This window comes from Somniosus microcephalus, chromosome 12 (assembly GCF_052327205.1).
Source record: "Somniosus microcephalus isolate GS21.2 chromosome 12, FLI_Smic_1.0, whole genome shotgun sequence".
NCBI lineage: Eukaryota > Metazoa > Chordata > Chondrichthyes > Squaliformes > Somniosidae > Somniosus > Somniosus microcephalus.
Window position 1 is genome coordinate 108,336,167 of NC_140998.1, and position 20,225 is coordinate 108,356,391.

A 20,225-nucleotide genomic window follows, 5' to 3' on the forward strand; every position below is an offset into this window, starting at 1 on the left:
CAGTCCGTAAGGGTGACCCTGAGCTTCCGGTCACCTGTCACTTTAATTCTCCACTTCACTACACTCTGATCTCTCTGTCCTCGGCCTATTACATTGTTCTAATGAAGCTCAACGTAAGCTCGAGGAACAGCACCTCATCTTTCGATTAGGCACTTTACAGCCTGCCGGACTCAACATCGAGTTCAACAATTTCAGATCATAATCCCTGCCCCCATTTTTCATGCAGTATGATTTTGCCATTCCCATTTGCAACATTTTCACAGCATGTTCTTTCAATTCCTTCCTCCACCCCCCCCCCACCCCCGTCTCTGCACCTGCTTAAAATCTGTTACATTTCCAGCTTTTTCCAGTTCTGATGAAGGGTCCCAGACCTGAAACGTTAACCCTGTTTCTCTCTCCACGGATGCTGCCTGGCCTGCTGAGTATTTCCAGCATTTTCTGTTATTTCAGATTTCCAGCATCCGCAGTATTATCCCTGTGTCCATTTCAAGTGCGAGAATCTCACAGCAGTAGTTACAGAATTTGCTCTTCCAAATGTGCCTGGAGGAAGTTTTTGGGCACTACAGCGGACTGAAGTATTTGCAGTTACTGGCCATGCTGTGTGAGAGCAATTTGAGTTGGTGAATAGTGTCACACAGCAGTTTTTCCTATAGCTTATTGTAAGCAATAGACTAAATAAACTTAGTAATATCACTGAAAGGGACTTTTGAAGGCTAGTCCTTTTCTCTCCTATGGATAGCTGTTCATTCCTTATTTAAAGTTATTCCTATATTTTTAAAAAGGGAGATAGAACAAGTTCAGCTAACTATAGACCCGTTAGCTTAATGTCGGTGGTAGGAAAGATAATGGAATCTACCCAAAGATGTAATCGAAAAACATCTAGAAACAATAAATAGTAGTCAGCACAGATTTCAAAAGGGAAGGTCATGCTTGATCAACCATATTGAATTATTTGAAGAAGTAACAGAAAGAGTAGTATGATCAGTAAGTTCGCGGATGACACGAAAATTGGTGGGGTGGTAAATTGCGAGGAGGAAAGCCTCAGGCTGCAGGACAATATTAACGGGTTGGTCAGATGGGCGGAAAAGTGGCAAATGGAATTTAACCCGGAAAAGTGCGAGGTGATGCATTTTGGACGGACAAATAAGGCAAGGGAATACACAATGAGTGGTAGGACCCTAGGAAGTACAGAGGGTCAGAGGGACCTTGGTGTACATGTACATAATTCCCTGAAGGCAGCGGAACAGGTAGATAAGGTGGTTAAAAAGGCTTATGGGATACTTGCCTTCATTAGCAGAGGCATAGAATATAAGAGCAGGGAGGTTATGATGGAGCTGTACAAAACGCTGGTGAGGCCACAGCTGGAGTACTGTGTGCAGTTCTGGTCGCCTCACTATAGGAAGGATGTGATTGCTTTGGAGAGGGTGCAGAGAAGATTCACCAGGATGTTACCTGGGATGGAGCGCCTCAGCTATGAAGAGAGACTGGACAGGCTGGGGTTGTTTTCCTTGGAGCAAAGAAGGCTGAGGGGGGACCTGATTGAGGTGTACAAAATGATGAGGGGCATAGATAGGGTAGATAAAGAGGAACTTTTCCCCTTAGTAGGGGGGTCAATAACAAGGGGGCACAGATTCAGGGTAAGGGGCAGGAGATTTAGGGGGGATTTGAGGAGGAACTTTTTCACCCAGAGGGTGGTTGGAAGCTGGAACTCACTGCCTGAAAGGGTGGTAGAGGCAGGAACCCTCACAACATTCAAGAAGCATTTGGATGAGCACTTGAAATGCCATTGCATACAAGGCTATGGACCAAATGCTGGAAAATGGGATTAGACTGGACAGGGAGGGATGGGCGGCGCAGACACGATGGGCCGAAGGGCCTCTTTCTGTGCTGAAAAACTCTATGACTCTATGACTCTATGACAAGTGTAATGTAGTAGATGTAATATATTTGGATTTTCAAAAGGCCTTTGATAAGTTACCACATGGTAGACTCATGATTAAGGTGGAGTCAGGGGACATGTAGTTGAATGGATAGCAAGCTGGTTATAAAACAGAAAACTGAGAGTAGTGGTTAAGGGTAGCTACTCAGACTGGCAAAAGGTGGGAAGTGGTGTTCTATAGGCATCGGTGCTGGGACCACTTCACAATTTACATAAACGATTTGGACTCGAGTCAGAAGTACAAAATCAAAATTTGCAGACAACACCAAAAGGGGGGTGGGTTTAGATAATACCGAGGAAGAATACAACAAAATACAAGAGAATAATAAACTTGCAGAATAGGTGTCTAATTAACAAATTAATTTCAATATAGGTAAGTGTGAGGTGGTGCATTTTGGTAGGAAGTATAAAGAAGCCACATACTGCTTGGATAATAAGGGCTCGAATTTCCAAGCCCCGTGGAGGTGGGAGTGGGGAGAAAATTGCAGAATCGGGGGGGGGGGGCACAAACCCTTCCCGCCTCCATGCCCGTTTCCCAGGAGGCGGGTACCTGACCTGTGCTGGGAGCCACCTCCCCGAGGCGGGAAGGTGATTAGTGCCAATTAACTGCCTGTTAACAGGTAGTTACCAGGCAGTTTTTGGCCTAATCCCTATTTTTAGCCCTGAAGTGTGGGCTGCCCGACGGCTGCAAACCACGGCAAGTTAGCGAGGCGGACCGTCGGGCTGAAGGCCTTGGAGGGTTCGAGATGTCCGGTGTTCAGGTGAGTGATGGGTGCATGAGTGCAGAGGTAAGTGTGTTTGGTGTGTGTAAAGTGTTTAAATAAGTTTCACTTACTAATACCGGCTTCCTTCCTTCAGGTCTCGGGAGTCCCTCATCTCACCGGCACAGAAAGTAGAATGGCCGCGAGCTGTCAAAAGTTGCAGCATTCTGCTTTCTGTTCTGGAGAGATTTCTAATTGAGTCTGTGGAGAAGGACTCAAGTTAGAAGTCAGATTGTCAGTGTTTGACAGCTTCACAGAGCTGTCAAACGCTGATATTTCATCTGTCAAAAGCTCTTGACAGATGAAATGTCAATCCCTGACGTCACCTGTAACTGGGTGTCCCTTAATTGGCCTGCTGAGCCTGCTGGGCGGGCTCAACAAGGTCAATCAAAGGAAAATCGCGTGGGTTGGCCACAAATCGATGGAGGCGGGACTACAACCCAAAAAGTGGGAGTCCCGCCTCCATCACGTCCCCATTGACAAAATCCAGCCCCAAGAGTCTAAATGGGGTAGAAGAACAAAGGGATTTAGCGGTACAGATACACAGATCACTAAAAGTAGCGATGCAGGTTAATCAGGCCATAAAAAAGTAAACCAAGCACCAGTTCATTTCTAGAGGGGTAGAATTGAAAAGCAGAGAAGTTATGTTAAACTTGTATAGGACCTTGGTTAGACCACACTTGGAGTACTGTGCACAATTTTGGTGGTCTTATTATAAAAATGATATAGAGACACTGGAGAAGGTGCAACAAAGATTCACAAGCATAATACCAAACCTGAGAGGATATACTTATCAGGAATGGCTGAATAGGCTGGGGTTCTCTCTAGAAAAGAAAAAGCTGAGAGATATCCTGACAGAGGTCTTTAAGATTATGAAAGTGTTTTATAGATAAAATATTTCTGTTGTGTATGTACCTTTAAGGGAATAACTGGTCTTAGACTGCAGTACCGGCAGTGACCACCCCTGTATAAAAGGCCCTAGCAGGCTTCTGTAGTTTCAGTTTCAAGCTGCCTCTTGTTCAGTAAAGTACCTGTTAAACTGTTCTCCCGAAGTCCGTGTATTATTGAGGCGCGGACTTTACAGTGGCGACGAGTAAGTTCGAACTCACCTGCAGTATGGCATCATCTCACGGGGATCTCGCCTGAAAGGAAGGTCCTGGAAGGTCGTAGTCTGAGCAACGGGCGTCGACCGAGGGCAACCGCCCAAAGAATCCATTGGTGTTTGGAGAATTGCGGGAGAGACTGTGGTTCCAGCAAATCGTGCTGGTAGCAGGTAGCGCGCTGACCCTTCCGGACTGCGGCGGGCTCAAGCTCGATTGAGCGGCTCTACGAATCGGGCCGCGCAGCGTCGCCGGGGAAAGAAAACAAAAGCGAGAGGGTGGAGCGCACAGGGCGCGGTCGGTGCTCGAGAACAGGACAGCGGAGAGAAACTAAACGGGGGGGGAAGGAAAGTGAGACGCGCCGAAGCTGCGGGTCGCTGCCATAACCCCGTAGAACGCTAGGAGCAGCGTGGCAGTAAGGGGAAGAAGCAAAAGCGCGGGAGGCGCCATTTTATCCCGTTGGGGAAGAAGCAAAAGCACGGGAGGCGCCATTTTATTCCATTGGGGAAGAAGCAAAAGCGCGGGAGGCGCCATTTTAAATCGCCCAAGATGCCGAAAAGTGGCAGTATCACTGCTTTTGACAACGAGGTAGAAGACTGGCCCACGTATGTGGAAAGAATTGAAGTGTACTGCAAGGCAAATGAGGTGGCCGATGGAAAGAGGGTGTCGGTATTATTAAATCTGATGGGTGCGAGTACGTACGGCCTATTGCGGAATTTAATTACCCCAGCTAAACCAATGGAGAAAAGTTTTGAGGAGATTGTTAATATCTTACAGGAACACCTAAACCCTACACCGCTGCTGATAGCAGAAAGAATCAAGTTCCATAAAAGAAACCAGCACAAAGATGAGAGCAATGCTGACTATCTTACGGAACTACGCAAGTTATCGAAGCACTGCCAGTTCGGAGCAGGACTGGCAGACACCTTACGGGATAAGTTTGTCTGCGGGCTCCAGAGTGAAGGAACCCAGAAACGACTACTTTCAAAAAAGGACCTGACGCTAGAACAGGCTTTCAGCGTGGCAGTATCCTACGAAGCAGCAGCACGGGGAGCTGTGGAAATACAACAGAAACCACAAGATACAGCGCTAACGAAATGGCGTATGGAGCCGAAAAGTGCTATCGTTGCGGCAGAACAACCCATGAGTAGAAGGACTGCTGGTTTAAAGACAAAATATGCAGGCAATGTGGGAAAATGGGACATATAGCAAGAGTCTGCAGGTCGGGAAAGAAGACCAACACGACAAGAACTACTAAGGAACAGTACAGGAAAGTAAAGAAACTGACAGATAGTAGTTCAGAAGATCAGGAGAGTGATAAGGACTCCGGGAGCAGGCGACTAAGTTGTTTAAAGTTACACAACGTGATCGCAAAAGAAGATCACCGAACCATTTGGGTCACCCTCATGATAGCAGGGTCCCCAGTGAAGATGGAATTGGACACAGGATCAGCCCTAACTGTCATGAATCGACGAGACTATGAGCGGCTATTCTCACACATACCCTTAAAGGACACGTCCATTGTATTGAAGACATACACGGGGCAAAAGGTCTACCTCAGAGGAAAAATAAGGGTGCCAGTTGAATATAACGGAAAGGAAACACAGAAACTATACATGTATATACTACAAGATGGAGGACCACCATTATTGGGACGTGAATGGATCCGAAGATTACAATTGGATTGGCATTCCATTCTGGCGCTAACTGTGACTGACAAAAAAGATGATGACGTCGCACCGGGACGTCTGTCACAAATTCTATCTGACGCGGAAGAGGTGTTCCAACAAGGACTTGGGACTCTAAAAGGAGTAAAGGCTGAGGATAACGCAACCCCAAAATTTTTCAAGGCCAGACCGGTGCCATACGCGATACGCCCAGCTGTGGAAGCTGAACTGGAGAGTCAGGAGCGTTCGGGGGTGCTGTCTAAGGTGGACTGGAGTGAGTGGGCCACACCCATCGTTCCTGTAATGAAGAAAGCATTGAGCAGCACGCCTGGGGAGCCAAGGAAGGTTCGCATCTGTGGGGACTTCAAGGTGACTGTGAACCCAGTCCTGCACACAGTACAGTATCCGCTTCCGCGGATAGAAGATATTTTCGCCTCACTATCTGGAGGGAAACGTTTTACAAAGATTGACCTGGCTCAAGCGTATCTACAAATGGAGGTGGAAGAAGCATCTAGGAAATACCTCATGATAAACGCTCACAAAGGCCTTTACCAGTACAATCGACTGGTATTTGGGGTAGCATCGGCCCCGGCTATGTGGCAGAGGGCAATGGAACAAGTCCTGCAAGGGATCCCGGGGCCCCAGTGTTATTTGAACGAAATCTTGGTTACGGGCGAAAATGACAATGAACACCTTGCCAACCTGGAACAGGTGCTCACGAGATTGCAGGAATATGGGCTGCGAGCCAACCGTCCCAAATGCGAGTTCTTCAGGAGACAAATCTCGTATTGTGGCCACATGATTGATGAGGAAGGGTTGCATAAGTCGTCGGACAAGATTGAGGCTGTAGTCAAGGCTCCAGCACCAGAAAATGTGGCACAACTGAGGTCGTTCCTCGGGTTGGTGAACTACTACCATAAGTTCTTGCCGAATTTATCTACAATTCTGCACCCACTGAGCGCCCTCCTTCAAACTGGTGTAACATGGAAGTGGAGTGATGAGTGTAAGCGTGCCTTTCAGGAATGTAAATGCCTAATCACTTCAATATTGGCCCACTACAACCCAACACTACCGATTCGGTTGGCATGTGATGCGTCACCTTACGGCATTGGAGCGGTGCTGTCACACAAATTCCGTGACGGTTCAGAGAGGCCAATAGCCTTTGCATCGAGCTCGCTAACCTCAGCCGAGCGTAACTACGCCCAGATTGACAGGGAGGCCCTCAGCCTGGTGTGGGGGGTGAAGAAGTTCAATCACTATCTGCATGGGCAGAAATTCACCCTACTGACTGATCATCAACCCCTGGTCTCAATCTTTAACCCAAAGAAGGGCGTTCCGGTGATGACGGCGCAACGGCTGCAAAGATGGTCACTGTTTCTAGGGGCACATCAGTACGACATAGAGTACAAGGGTATGAAACAACATGGAAACGCTGATGGGCTGTCGCGCCTACCGTTGCCTACGGCGGAAGAAGCACCTGCAGTGGACCCTGTGGAGATATTCCATGCGACCATAGTCGAATGTTTGCCTGTTACAAACGCAAGTATTGAGAAGGAAACCCGAAATGACCTGACACACTCTCGGGTCTATGATTTGACGGTGAAGGGATGGCCAGCATATGGCGACTCACTGTTGCCAGCATTCTCGCCCAGGAGGGAACAACTGTCAGTGTGCCGGGGAACCTTGATGTGTGGATCCCGAGTGGTAATTCCACCCAAGTTGAGAGATAGAGTACTCACTAAGCTTCACGAGGGTCATCTGGGAGGGGTAAAAATGAAGAGCCTAGCCAGGGTGTTTGTGTGGTGGCCGGGAATCGATAAAGAAATTGAGGATATGACCAAGAGATGCACAGGATGCCAGAAGGTCCAAAACGCTCCACCACAGGCCCTGCTACATCCATGGGAGTGGCCCTCATCTCCATGGCAACGGGTACACATTGATTTTGCTGGTCCATTTATGGACTCAATGTTTCTAATCGCTGTGGACGCCCATTCGAAATGGCCAGAGGTCATTAAAATGTCCTCCACCACCACGGAGAAAACTATTGCAGTCCTAAGGACCACCTTCACCAGGAATGGGTTGCCAGAACAGGTCTGTTCCGACAATGGGCCACAGTTTGTGTCTGAGGATTTCCGGAGGTTCCTGAAGAATAATGGGGTGAAACATTACACATCTGCCCCATATCATTCAGCCACAAATGGATTGGCTGAGAGGTTTGTTCAGACCTTTAAAAAGGCCATAAAGGCAATGTATAATAACGACATACCACTGCAACACAAGGTGGATAACTTCCTGTTTGCTTACCGGAATGCAACACATGCAGTAACGAACCAAACTCCAGCTGTACTGTTTTTCAACCGGAGACTAAGATGTCGCTTGGATTTGCTCAAACCAAACATAAGACGAGATGTTGAGGATAAGCAGTTCCAGCACATCAATGAGAAGCCAACCAGGTGCTTCAAGATAGGGCAACCAGTCTTGGCCCGCGACTACCGAACAGAAAAATGGCAGCCAGGCACGATGTGCACACAGCAGGGACCACTAATGTACACAGTGGACGTTGGAGAGAGCATCGTGAGACGCCATGCTGATCAGATTCTAGAGTCACAGGAACAAGCCAAACCTGTACCACAAGCATGTGCACCTGGTAATGAGCCCGAAGTACAGATTGCGTCTACCTCAGAAGCAGGGGTATTGGAAGCTGACGAACCAACCAATGACAATGAGCCAGAATTGACTCCACCGCCAGAACAGGATAGTCGAGAAAGGCGCTATCCAGTCCGGATCAGGAAGCCTCCTCAAAGACTGAACTTATAAATGACTATTTCCGTTGATGTATATATTACTGAGAAAATTGTAATTGTAATTAGTTACTTAGTTGTTAAATGAATGTTATGTACTGTTTATCTAAAAGGGGAGGAATTGTTGTGTATGTACCTTTTAAGAGAAGAACTGGTCTTAGACTGCAGTACCGGCAGTGACCACCCCTGTATAAAAGGCCCTAGCAGGCTTCTGTAGTTTCAGTTTCAAGCTGCCTCTTGTTCAGTAAAGTACCTGTTAAACTGTTCTCCCGAAGTCCGTGTATTATTGAGGCGCGGACTTTACAATTTCCACTTCTGGGAGTCTGAAACTAGAGGTCATAAATATAAGATAGCCACTAATAAATCCAACAGGGAATTCAGGAGAAACTTCTTTACCCAAAATATGGTAAGAATGTGAAACTTGCTACCACAAGGACTAGTTAAGGCAAATAGCACTGATGCATTTAAGGGTAAGCTAGATAAGCACATGCGGGAGGAAGGAATAGAAGGATATGCTGATAGGGTTAGATGAAGAGGGGTGGGAGGAGGTTTGTGTGGAGCATAAATGCTGGCATAGACCAGTTGGGCTGAATGGCCTTTTCTGTGCTGTAGATTCTATGTAATTACAAACTGATCAATGTGGCTTGTGCCAGGTGATGTGGACACGGATTCTGTTTCTCTACAAAGGACTAGTTACAGGATCAGCAGCTAAAACATCTCTAAAACAAATTATCTGGTCATTTAGCTCATTGCTGTTTGTGGGACCGTGGTGTGTGCAGATTGATTGGCATGGTTCCTAAATTACAACAGTGACTACACTTCAAAAGTACTTCATTTGCTTTAAAGTGCTCTGGGATGTCCTAAGGTCATGAAAGGCGCTGTATAAATGCAAGTCTTAATTAGTAAACAAATACCAATTTTCATCAGTTTATTCAAAGTTCACACAGAAATATAGGTTAATGGGTTAAAGCTAATCAAACAGGTTTAAGTATTTTCTTCATATCAGTTACCTAAATCTATAATTGTATTAGAGGAGGCTTTAGCACAAATATATGGGTCTCTTGCAGTTGGGAGCAACCCCAAAGTAAATTTACTTGTTTCACTAAATCCAGCTGTGGGAGTACCACATAACTGGTGCTCCTGGTGGCCTGATTTAGTGAATCTGGCACATTTATAGTGGGGTTGCTAATGACTGCGCAGGACCTGTCAGGAATTGATGCCACTTACACCCCCTCTAAGGCCAGCATAAAAGCAGTTCAAGTAATTTTATTTAGATCAACGCACAGTCTGGAGTGTGTTGGAATGCAATCATGGTTTGAGAGCATTTGAAAAATCTTGGCTCAAGTGGTTTATTGTTCTTAATTAATCCCTTGGATTCCGTGGCATGAATTTTTAAATTTAGTAACGCAGGCACAGTATTTTTGAGGTGAGTGAATAAATTCCAGCAAGATAGTAACAAAGCAGATGTAACATGTGAATCTCAAATTAAGGTTAACATTTCAGAACTTATGAGAGCTCTCCTTTTGTTGGAGGAGGATCATGAGTTTTGAACCCAAGCTTTTACAATAATTTATAGTACTATAGTGCTTACTACAGTGCATTTTATTTTGGTTCTTTTAAGCTGTTTGGGCATTTACTGCATGTGAAAACATTTTTTGCATTTATATAGTGCCTTTCACGACCGTAGGATGCCTCAGAGTGCTAGGCCTAGAAATTCATTAAGGCGCTGCCAGCTTTGCGCCCAGTTAACGCCTAAAGAGTGATTTTGCGGCAGAAATGAGTTTGCGCAGATATTCAGCGCAGCGGTATTGGCGGTGGTAGCCGTTAGCGCTGCGCCGGCACCGATGACATCATCGGTGTGCGCAGTGCCCCGGTTCCGCCCCGAAACCGGCCCGATCCCCATATTTAGTTGCGGCTGCCTCCTCCGAAGCGGCCGCAAACAGCGACCAGAAAACGGGGCCATCCTGCTGCCTTAGTGGGGCGCTTTAAAGCGGAAGGTGCGGCCGGCCGCTTTTTCGGCGGCCACCTGCCCGCACCTCCTTCCCCGGCCTCCTCCACCACCCCCCCCCCCCCCCCCCCCCCCGCGGCATTGCCGGCTGCTTTCCGCGAGCCCGGCACTTCTCCGTGGTGCCGGGCTCATTTGCTGGCACTATCCAGCGGCGATCTCCCCGTTGCAGGCAGCTCCCCCTTAAGAGAAGGAGGAGGCCTGCAGTACCGCAGCCTGCCGCTCCGCAGCGGCTGGCGCAGCGGCGTCAAGAGCGCTGATATTCAGTGTCAGCGCCCCAAGCGGAGGCGGGCACACCCTGGTATAGCGCCCGGTTCCGAATTGGGGCGCTAACAATGAACATCTGACGATCGCTGTAGGCTTCCCGCCCAGCGCTAACTTTTGGGCGCTAGCCAGCTGGCGGGGCCATAGTGAATTTCTAGGCCCTAGTCTCTGTTGTAATATAGGGAATTGCAGCAGTCAGTTTGCGCACAGCAAGGACCCACAAACAGCAGTGAGATAAATGACCAGACAGTCTCTCTGCCAGTGACTTTGGCTGAGGGACCAGTATTGGCTAAGACACCAGGAGAGCTCCCTACTCTTCACGTCCATCTGAGGGCAGATGGGGCCTCTGTATAACGTCTTATCCGAAAGATGGCACTTCTGGCAGTACTACACTGAGATACATAGTTATTTCTGTGCCTTATTTATTTACTGATTCTCTAAACTAGCAATAATTTCAGTTATGGACATTCTTCCAATCATAAGTTGAGAAAATTGAGTTTTCAAATTGTATCTTTTTAGTCTATTTTACTTAAAATTCACAGACTTGGATAAATGATGATGGGCAGTCTGTGCCTGTTTAGTGCAGCATATTATGCAGCTTTGCGCTTTCTTCATACTGCACATTGCTACGAATTCTGAAGTAACAAATAAGTACACTTAAATGTTATTAAATGCAACTTGTAAAAAACTTGTCTCTCCGAATCCTGGCTATATGGATGGATTTTCTTTCCTTCTTGCAAATTTTCTGTTCTGGAAGTGTTGAATCCATTTTAGGATACAGTTCATGGCCAACAATCAAGCTTGGTACACTGCCCATCGGTGTTGGCAGGGTGTTTGACAGTGGGGGCCACCATAGTCCAATCCTGTTCTCAGCTAACATCCATACGTCACACTTCTAACAGTCAGGAGTGGGAACCCTGACTGACTTTCCTCTCCCTAATTTAGGACTCAGGTTGATCGTAATATTGCTACTGCCACCTTCCCTAAATATATGTACACTAACAATTTTATTTCTTTTTTTTAGGGCAAAATATCATAAATTAAAATATGGCACAGAGTTGAATCAAGGTGACTTAAAGATGCCAACATTTGAATCAGGTAATTGCAGATTCAATGTTTTTATGAAGCTTGTGTATTGATTTTTACAAGATGCTTTTTTATGGCATGTGGTAGTTTCTGACTGTCTTTGACAGAGTTAATTTGAAGTTGCTTTGAAGATTTTCTTGCACTTTTATGTTGCAGTATCCAATTTCCTAGCTATTAACGGCCATGTTAAAATGATTTTGATATGCATTTGTCCTGGGACAGGTAACATGAAATGAGTTATGCTAGTTAAGCTTAAACTGCAATTGGAATGACATGGGGCCAGATTTTGCTGAAAGAATAACGGCGCCTGAATGACTCACGCCTTATTAATGCGCAAATTGGCCAGCAGTTTGTAGTGAGGAAGAGATACCCCATAAATTGCGACTCGCTACAAGTTTCTGGCTGATTCGCACTGCTCTGCTGTTAGCTTCGCGAAAATAACATCTTGCGTAACCTCCCTGTGATTTTCATGAAGTTGCTGCATTTGCACATTAATTGCCCATTAAACTTGCCACAGAAAGTTAAGTCTAGTAATTATCAGTGTAAGTGCCCTTTAACAACGTGACAATTGTTGATGACTAATCATCCTCTATTGCCCATAAAGCAAACAATTGAAGGTGTGAAGTCTCATTCTTTCAGGTTGTGAATTGTTTTGGGAGATTTAAAAAATGTCATTTAAAATTTTTAATTTTTTTCTTTTCCTTTCTGTCTCTTTCTCCCCCCCCCCCCTCTCTATCTTAATCAAATCTTTCTTTCCTCTCTTTATTTATTTTTCTGGACTTGATTGAATTCACCCACTTTTTTTTCTCCAACCTTAAATCTCATTGGTTAAGGAGATACACTGTTTATCCTGTTGTTCACCAATGTACCAGATGTCGTGTTGCCCTCACCGTGCCGTTATCAGCTTGCACTTCCAGCAACTTTGTGGGCAAAAAATGTTAAAACCTAAATGTGCAATTATAAGTCTGACTAACAGAGTAGACTAACTTAATAAGAGTAGATTTATAACATTAGGGCACCACTATGCTGTATTATCATATAGAATGATACAGCAGAGAATGAGGCCATTCGGCTCTTTGGTAGAGCTATCCAATTAATTCCACTCCCCTGCTCTTTCCTCATAGTCCTGTAATTTTTTTCCTTTCACTTATTTATCCAATTCTTTTTTGAAGGTTACTGTTGAATCTGCTTCCACCACCCTTTCAGGCAGTGCATTCCAGATCACAACAACTCGCTGAGTATAAAAATGTTTCCTTATGTCGCCTCTGGTTCTTTTGTGATGTGCCACTAGAAACAATTTATCCTTATTTACTCCATCAAAACCATTCACAGTTTTGAACACCTTTATCGAATCTCCTCTTAACCTTCTGTGCTCTTGAGAAGAACAATCCCAGCTTCTCCAGCCTCTCCACATAACTGAAGTCCTTTATCCCTGGTACCATTTTAGTAAATCTCTTCTCCACCTTCTCCAAGGCCTTGACATCCTTCCTCAAGTGTGGTGCCTGGAATTGAACACAATACTCCAGCAGAGGCCTAAGCAGTGTTTTATAAAGGTTTAGCATAACTTCCTTGCTTTTGTACTCGCTTCCTCTATTAATAAAGCCAAGGATCCCATATACTTTTTTAACAACCTTCTCAACTTATCCTGCCATCTTCAAAGATTTGTATTCATACACTCCCAGGTGTCTCTTCCTACAATTCCTTTAAAATTGTACCATGTAGTTCATATTGCTCTCCTCATTCTTCCTACTACAGGAAACTTTGGTTTATCCGGAGGTTGTATGTCTGGAAACCTCGATCTAACGGCAGAAATCAGCAGCCGTTTTGTTTGTTTAAAAAAATGCTAGGGGAAGAAAAAAAAACTGTCAGGCTGTGGAAAGCGTCTCTGTAGCTTAGCAACAGCTTCAGAGACGCTTTCAAGGTACGGGCCGAGTGTTTACAAGCTGTTGCTAAGCAACAGTGTTTGTTGTCAGATACGGAGATGAAAACCTCCATATCCTTCAACATTAGCACTGGTCTATCCGGAAGTTTTGATCTAACGGCACCAGCTCGGTCCTGTTGGTGCCGGATATCGCGAAGTTTCCTGTAAAATGCTTCACTTCACACTTCTCTGCGTTAAATTTCATCTGCCATGTGTCTGCCTATTTCACCAGTCTGTCTCTGTCCTCCTGAAGTCTGTTAATATTCTCCTCATTGTTTACTACATTTCCAGGTTTCGTATCATCTGCAAACTTTGAAATTATGCCCTGTATACCCAAGTTCAGATCATTAATATATATCAAAAAGAGCAGTGGTCCCAATGCTGACCCCTGAGGAACACCACTGTAGACCTCCCTCCAGTCTGAAAAACAACCGTACACCACTACTCTCTGCCTTCTGTCCTCAGCCAATTTTGTATCCATGCTGCCACTGTCCCTTATAGGCTTTAATTTTGCTAACAAGTCTATTATGTGGTACTTTGTCAAAAGCCTTTTTGAACGTCCATATACACAACATCAACCATACTACCCTTATCAACCCTCTCCGTTAATTCATCAAAGAACTCAATCAAGTTACTCAAACACGATTTGCCTTTAACAAATCCATGCTGACTTTTATTTATTAGCCCATACTTTTCCAAATGTCAATTCATTTTGTCCCGGATTGTTGCCCCTAAATGTCTCCCCACCATCGATGTTTGACTGACTGGCCCGTAGTTGCCGGGTTTATCCCTCTTCCCTTTTTTAAACTGGGGTGTAACATTTGCAATCCTCTGGCACCACCCCTAATTGATGGTCTATACAAATACAGTAGCCTCAAGAAACAGCAGTAGTAGCTGTGGAGTTGGTCTCTAAGTTATCTACACTCTCAGCAATGATAATTCATGAAACTTTAGATTTCTTAACCAAATATTTGGTAAATCTAAAAGTCTGTCTTGGAATATTCAGTATCTTCTCTAATGTTACTCACTTGTATGTGCATCTGTTTTTGTTCTGCTTTGTACAAGAAGCGAAACGTGATGCTGATGTATGAAGTTTTGAATTCTATAGTAGCGTAGTTGCTTTGTTTTAGAAGCAAGGATAATAGAATAAGAGATTTTACAAGCTCTTTCCCCCATTCCCACTTCAAACTAAGTCTGATGATATAGTTGTGGAAAAAAGCAAGTTGCAGATAAACCATTAGCAAATGTGTTGATCCATGAAAGTACTGAACAAAATTTTACTATGACATTAGGAACATGGACTAAATTGTAAATCTTAAAGTGAGCACTTTGACAAATTTTGTCGTGATATTGGTGTTTCTTCTTCGTTCTTTGGTTCTCCTTGTATCAGATCAACATACAGGAAATTTTGTGCTATCCGGCACTGACGGGACCGAGCTGCTGCCGTTCCCTCAAAACTGCCGGACACTCCAGAGTTAATGTTGAAACATACGGAAATTTTCATCTCTGTATGAATCAACAAACCCTGTTGCTTAGCAACAGCCTCTAAACAGTCGGCAAGCGTCTCTGTAGCGTCTCTAGCTGAAGCTGTTGCTTAGCTACAGACCTTGCAGAGTTTGACTGTTCAAAAAAAGCAAAGAAACGAAACGAAAATAATAAAAAATGGCTCCTGATTTTTGCCGGTGGCTCGAGCTTGCCGGACGGTTCGCCTCCGGATAACTCAAAAGTTTCCTGTACTTTTTACAGCTAAGTAATTTTGAGTGTTTAATTTTGTTTGGTTACTTAAAGCAAATTGCTGTTCAAATTGGTCTTAATGAAAATCTAAATATTTTATTCGATCAGTAAAATCTAGGAACAATAATCTCCTGAAGACAGTACTTTAACACCCTCTTTGTGTTAGTTCCAATGCCACATCAGCCTGCAACATAAATACTAAATAGTGCGTCGTCCGTGTAGAGGAGGGGTTCTTATTTATAAATTACTCTTCAAAACCATTAAGGTTCTAAACATTGAAAATCGGGTATCGCAGATTTATTAAGTATACAGTACATGGCTAATAGTACTTAAATATACTCTTAAAAGGCAGTACTGTACTTACAACAAGAACATCCTGCTGGTTTAGTTGAGGGACTCCGAAACGTGTTTCAGTTCTGAGCTCAGTATCGTAGGCCTTTACGAATCCAAATACTCCTTAACAAACAGCCAATTTTAATTTTTGTACGTTTCTCTTATTCCCTCCACGTGACAATCCACACTATTCTGTATTACATTATTATATAGTTGTTAAAATACAACTCTATACAAGGAGAATTTAATTGCTTATCTTTTATCAATAACTTCAGTTTTTATTCTGTAACAAAGTAAGAAACCTTGTTATCTTGTTCACAATTTCACTCTTGTTACATATAATTGCTATTCCACCAAGTGGAACTTTAATTATGTCAGTCTTTGACTGGTATGGAATGGTACCGAATTAATGTCCTGCTTCTACAAAAACTCCAATTAACAAGCCCAGTGGTACTTTAAATTGACTTAAACTTCCTTGCTTAACAGGCAAAGGCTAAAGGTTAACACCACTACAATATAAAAATAAATCAATAGCCGTGTAATATTAATAGACTTCAGGAAAGTCTGATTAACCCTTTCCTTGCAGTCAGAAGCAGCCAAAGAAAAATGGTTGGCAGTTGAATGTACTTCTGCCTGCATGTGTATAGTTAACAAAATAGTTTTGCTACCTGCTGGTCTGTGTAAGTTTTTTCCCTACTTAATAACACTAATGAACTAGTCAGAGCAGTCACTTTAAAATGTGCCGCTCTTTTATCTGTTTATGAATAGCCCTGCAATGTAAATAGCAGTGAGGATGTGAGATGGCACAGTGGAACCATTTTAGGAAGGGGCTTGCCAATATTAATGGGCCATCAGGATTATACTTGTTTGATCATCATGGTCTTTTTAAAAAAAAATCTGAGTTTGTAAATTTTGTTTTACCTTTTTAAAGAAGCATCTTGGTTGCAGTAGGCAGTTAATCTATAAATACTGACATATGTTTGAAAGATAGCTTTTATCACCCTTATACCTGTGGATTTAAGCAGTGTGCAGCTGGGTGTGCAGATATACATTTTGAAAATAACTTCTCACGCTGTGACATTAGAGACTTGTTTTGTGAAGACAATTAGCTCCTAGAATTGTTAAAAAATTAGTTTTCTCCCCAAAACCAGCCTGGGTTGTGCTTTTATTTTTCAGCATTTTGTACAGTTTTATCTGTAAAATAAAATTTTTGAGGTGAGTGTTTTTTGTGTGTCACCCTGGAGCTGGAGGGGATGCTTAAGATGCTGAGCTCAGACATTACTTCAGTCTTTCAGGCCCAAGAGCATGGTTCAAGGTGTTGGTCATTGGAGATTCAATAGTGGGAATAACTATATGATGAAGTATGACACCAAAAACTTTTCAGCAAGAACTACAGATCCACTGCGGGGAGAAAAAATATCTTGTAACCAACTGAGAAAAAAGATTCTAAATAGGGTAGAGGAAAAAATAAATTAATAAATAGATACTTGCAAATACAGGAAACTTTGTGTTATCCGGAGGCTAAATGTCCGGCAAGCTCGAGCCACCGGCAAAAATCAGGAGCCGTTTTGTTAGTTTTTTTTCCAACAGTCAGGCTCTGCAAAGTCTCTCTGAAGCTGTTGCTAAGTGACAGAGACGCTTCCAAGGTACGGCCGACTGTTTAGAAGCTGTTGCTAAGCAACAGTGTTTGTTGCCAGATACGGAGCTGAAAAGCTCCGTATGCTTCAACATTAATGCTGGTTTGTCCAGCAGTTTTGAGGGAACGGTGCCGGATAGCACAAAGTTTCCTGTACTGCAAATCTATTTACAAGGTTGGGGAATAAATAGTTTTTTTGATGTAAATAAATGAGAATAAGCAGTTTTGGAGACATCAGAACTGTTACTTAAACAAGTTTACTAAACTGCTAGATAAATGGATGCTGCTAGAAATATATCTACCTTTCACTATTAGTAATGTGTGTAATATTTTTACCTCGTCAGTAATTGATACATTGCTTCAGTAAATTTGTAGTATTATAGTGATGGGCAAACGGCTATCGTGTTTTCAGATGCTGGATGTCCGCAATAATCATCAGAAATCGCACCCCTGGCCCCCTCCTGCCTGTGGGCATCGCCATGGGAGATGCTATAGTATTTTATAAATAAATTAATTAAAATAGGTTGACGTATCAAATTCTGTAAGGGGCAATGTCCTGAGTTTAGAATTAAGATATAGGCCTGGTGTTTCCACTCGATTGCACTGGTTTTTTGTTGAAATCGGCGTAACCGGTGCAAAAGATCGCAGAGGTTTAAGCGCAAATTGCGTTCAGCGCAGCTCGAGTTTCTGCGATCTTTTGCGTTAGTTTGAAAACATTGCGCTGGAAGCAGGCCCTGCCCACAAAATTGGCCACGCCCCCCAGGGAGAATGAATCACTATTGGGAGTTTCTGCTAATTACGCTCATTTGCGGGCCTTCAGGGAGGCTTTAGAAATTAATCTGGAACATTCTGGGTGCATGGACACTAAATGGTACGCTTTAATAGCTTTTGAATATAATTTTTGTTTTACTAAGAAACTGACTACTGTACCCCAATATAACTAGAAAATTGTTTTATATTTTTTAAAAGTGAATTTCATTCATTTAAAATCGGGTTACTTGGAGGTGGTGGATTGACCCTGTGATTAAAAATGCGTATTTTTTGTGATTAAACCCATTTAAAAATGTTTTTAATCAAACTTCACTTTTAAATATATGAAGGAAATTTTTTAAAAGGTCTCTGGCCTCGAGGCGGAGAGCAGCGTAATGGCCCACAGATCCCAGGGACGCAGGCGGTTTGGAAGCGTACCTGAGATTACGTGGGCCCGGTCCTCCAATGACGAAGGAGAATTCCATTGCAATCATTTACGAAGGGAATACCCTAATGATATGCAATGGAATCCCGAAATGTAACAATTACACAATTACCAGAATTTTAATTTTAATCATAATTACCTTCATTCCATCAAACTCAATAAAAATTAAATTTTTTGAGAATTTCATACATTAAAACTGTAATCCGGGCCAATATTTGCATAAACGAATTTAATCAAGTGTATGAGGATAATCTTGAATATGTAAATGTTTAATTTACGCCTTAGTTATCCCCTTACGCTGATGCAAACAGGCCCTACGCCTACTTTCATCAACCAGAAGATTTACGTGGGCAAATGCTGGCTAGTCGCTGGGCAAATGTGGGCCAGCCGCTAGGCAAATATCCCAAATCTGCGCCAGCGATTGCTTTTTCGGAGCCCCCGCGAATGGCTTGTCAACGCATACGTTGACGGGCCACAAGTTCCGGATTTCACGCATACGGAAATCGGAAACTTGCGGGGCATTTCAAAGGGATTACAGGGGCGTACACTGAGAGTACGCCTTCATAGGCACCGCAATTTCAGGGCCAATATGGTTTAAATTTTCTGGCTAAATTGACGGAGCATGGGCAAAATATTTAGCCCATTGTAATGGTTTTTTTTTCCTTAAAGAGAGAACTGGGAGCATATTTTATACAGCATCTTCCCTCAGTCATTCATTTTCTATACCTTACTAAATTCTGTTTTTATTTTTTTTTTAATCTTCCTTCCTTAAGAAAAGAGAGTAAGTGCAGTGTGTGAATATTTGTCACTCGATACTTAGAGGGTTTTACGTTAGTAGATTGGGGCTCTCGGTGCTCCACACCATTTGGGTCAGGATGATTTGATATTCACTGGGGTTTGTTGGATCAGAAGAATGTAGAGGTTTCTGACCATATGGTGATAAGCAAAGTAAGGTTAGATCATTGCACCTTGTGGAACACTGGAAGGGGATTTTTAGTTTGTGACTTCATTCTGATTTTCTTGGGGGTAACCTTGGAGGGGTTTGGGGTTTTCACCAGTATGTAGATCAAATCTACAGGAATTTTGAGGCTCGTAATGTGTCCTCAAGAAATACTGCGCAGAACATTTAAATGTAGGGGCAGGACCACAATGTTTGTGATAGTGTACCCTTCTGGCCACCTACTGCTTTTTTTGATGGGATCTTGCTATTTTAATCATCTTGTAATGTATGTTTGCTTTTCTAGAAACCAAAGACACAGAGGTGCCTCCTGTACCTCAGAACAGTCAGATGACTTGGAAACAAGGCAGACAGTTGCTCAGGCAGTAAGTACAATGCATTTTATTTATATATAATATATATATATATATTAAACTTTTGTTGGTTAATTTTCAAAGAAATTGCTTTATTTTACCAAACTTGTCAGTCAAGATTTTTATAGGTCTATATTACACTCTCTCATAATTAGCAGTTACTAATTTAAGTATACATTTTAATAAAGCAACTCACCATTTATTATTAGTAACAATTTTGGTTTAGTGTAAAGGGAATGGTAGCATAGTGGTAATGTCACTGGGCTAGTAATCCAGAGGCCTGGACTAATGATCCAGAGATGTGAGTTCAAAAATCCCACCACGATAGCTGGGAAATTTAAATTCAATTAATTAAATAAATCTGGAATAAAAAGCTAGTATCAGTAATGGTAACCATGAAACTATCGGATTGTCGTAAAAACCCATCTGGTTCACTAATGTCCTTTAGGGAAGGAAACCTGCCGTCCTTACC

General features: G+C 43.3%; 1 protein-coding gene across 6 annotated transcripts in view; it reads left to right on the forward strand.

Moving 5' to 3' along the window:
* strn3 (striatin, calmodulin binding protein 3) overlaps window positions 1-20,225 on the forward strand; it is a 254,149-nt gene that overhangs the window by 125,193 nt on the left and 108,731 nt on the right. For all 6 annotated transcript variants that reach the window (XM_086003414.1, XM_086003408.1, XM_086003412.1 and 3 more), the window contains exons 3-4: window positions 11,562-11,635; window positions 19,687-19,765. In XM_086003414.1, the coding sequence (XP_085859540.1) occupies window positions 11,562-11,635; window positions 19,687-19,765 (153 nt within the window). The remainder of the gene's footprint in view (window positions 1-11,561; window positions 11,636-19,686; window positions 19,766-20,225) is intronic.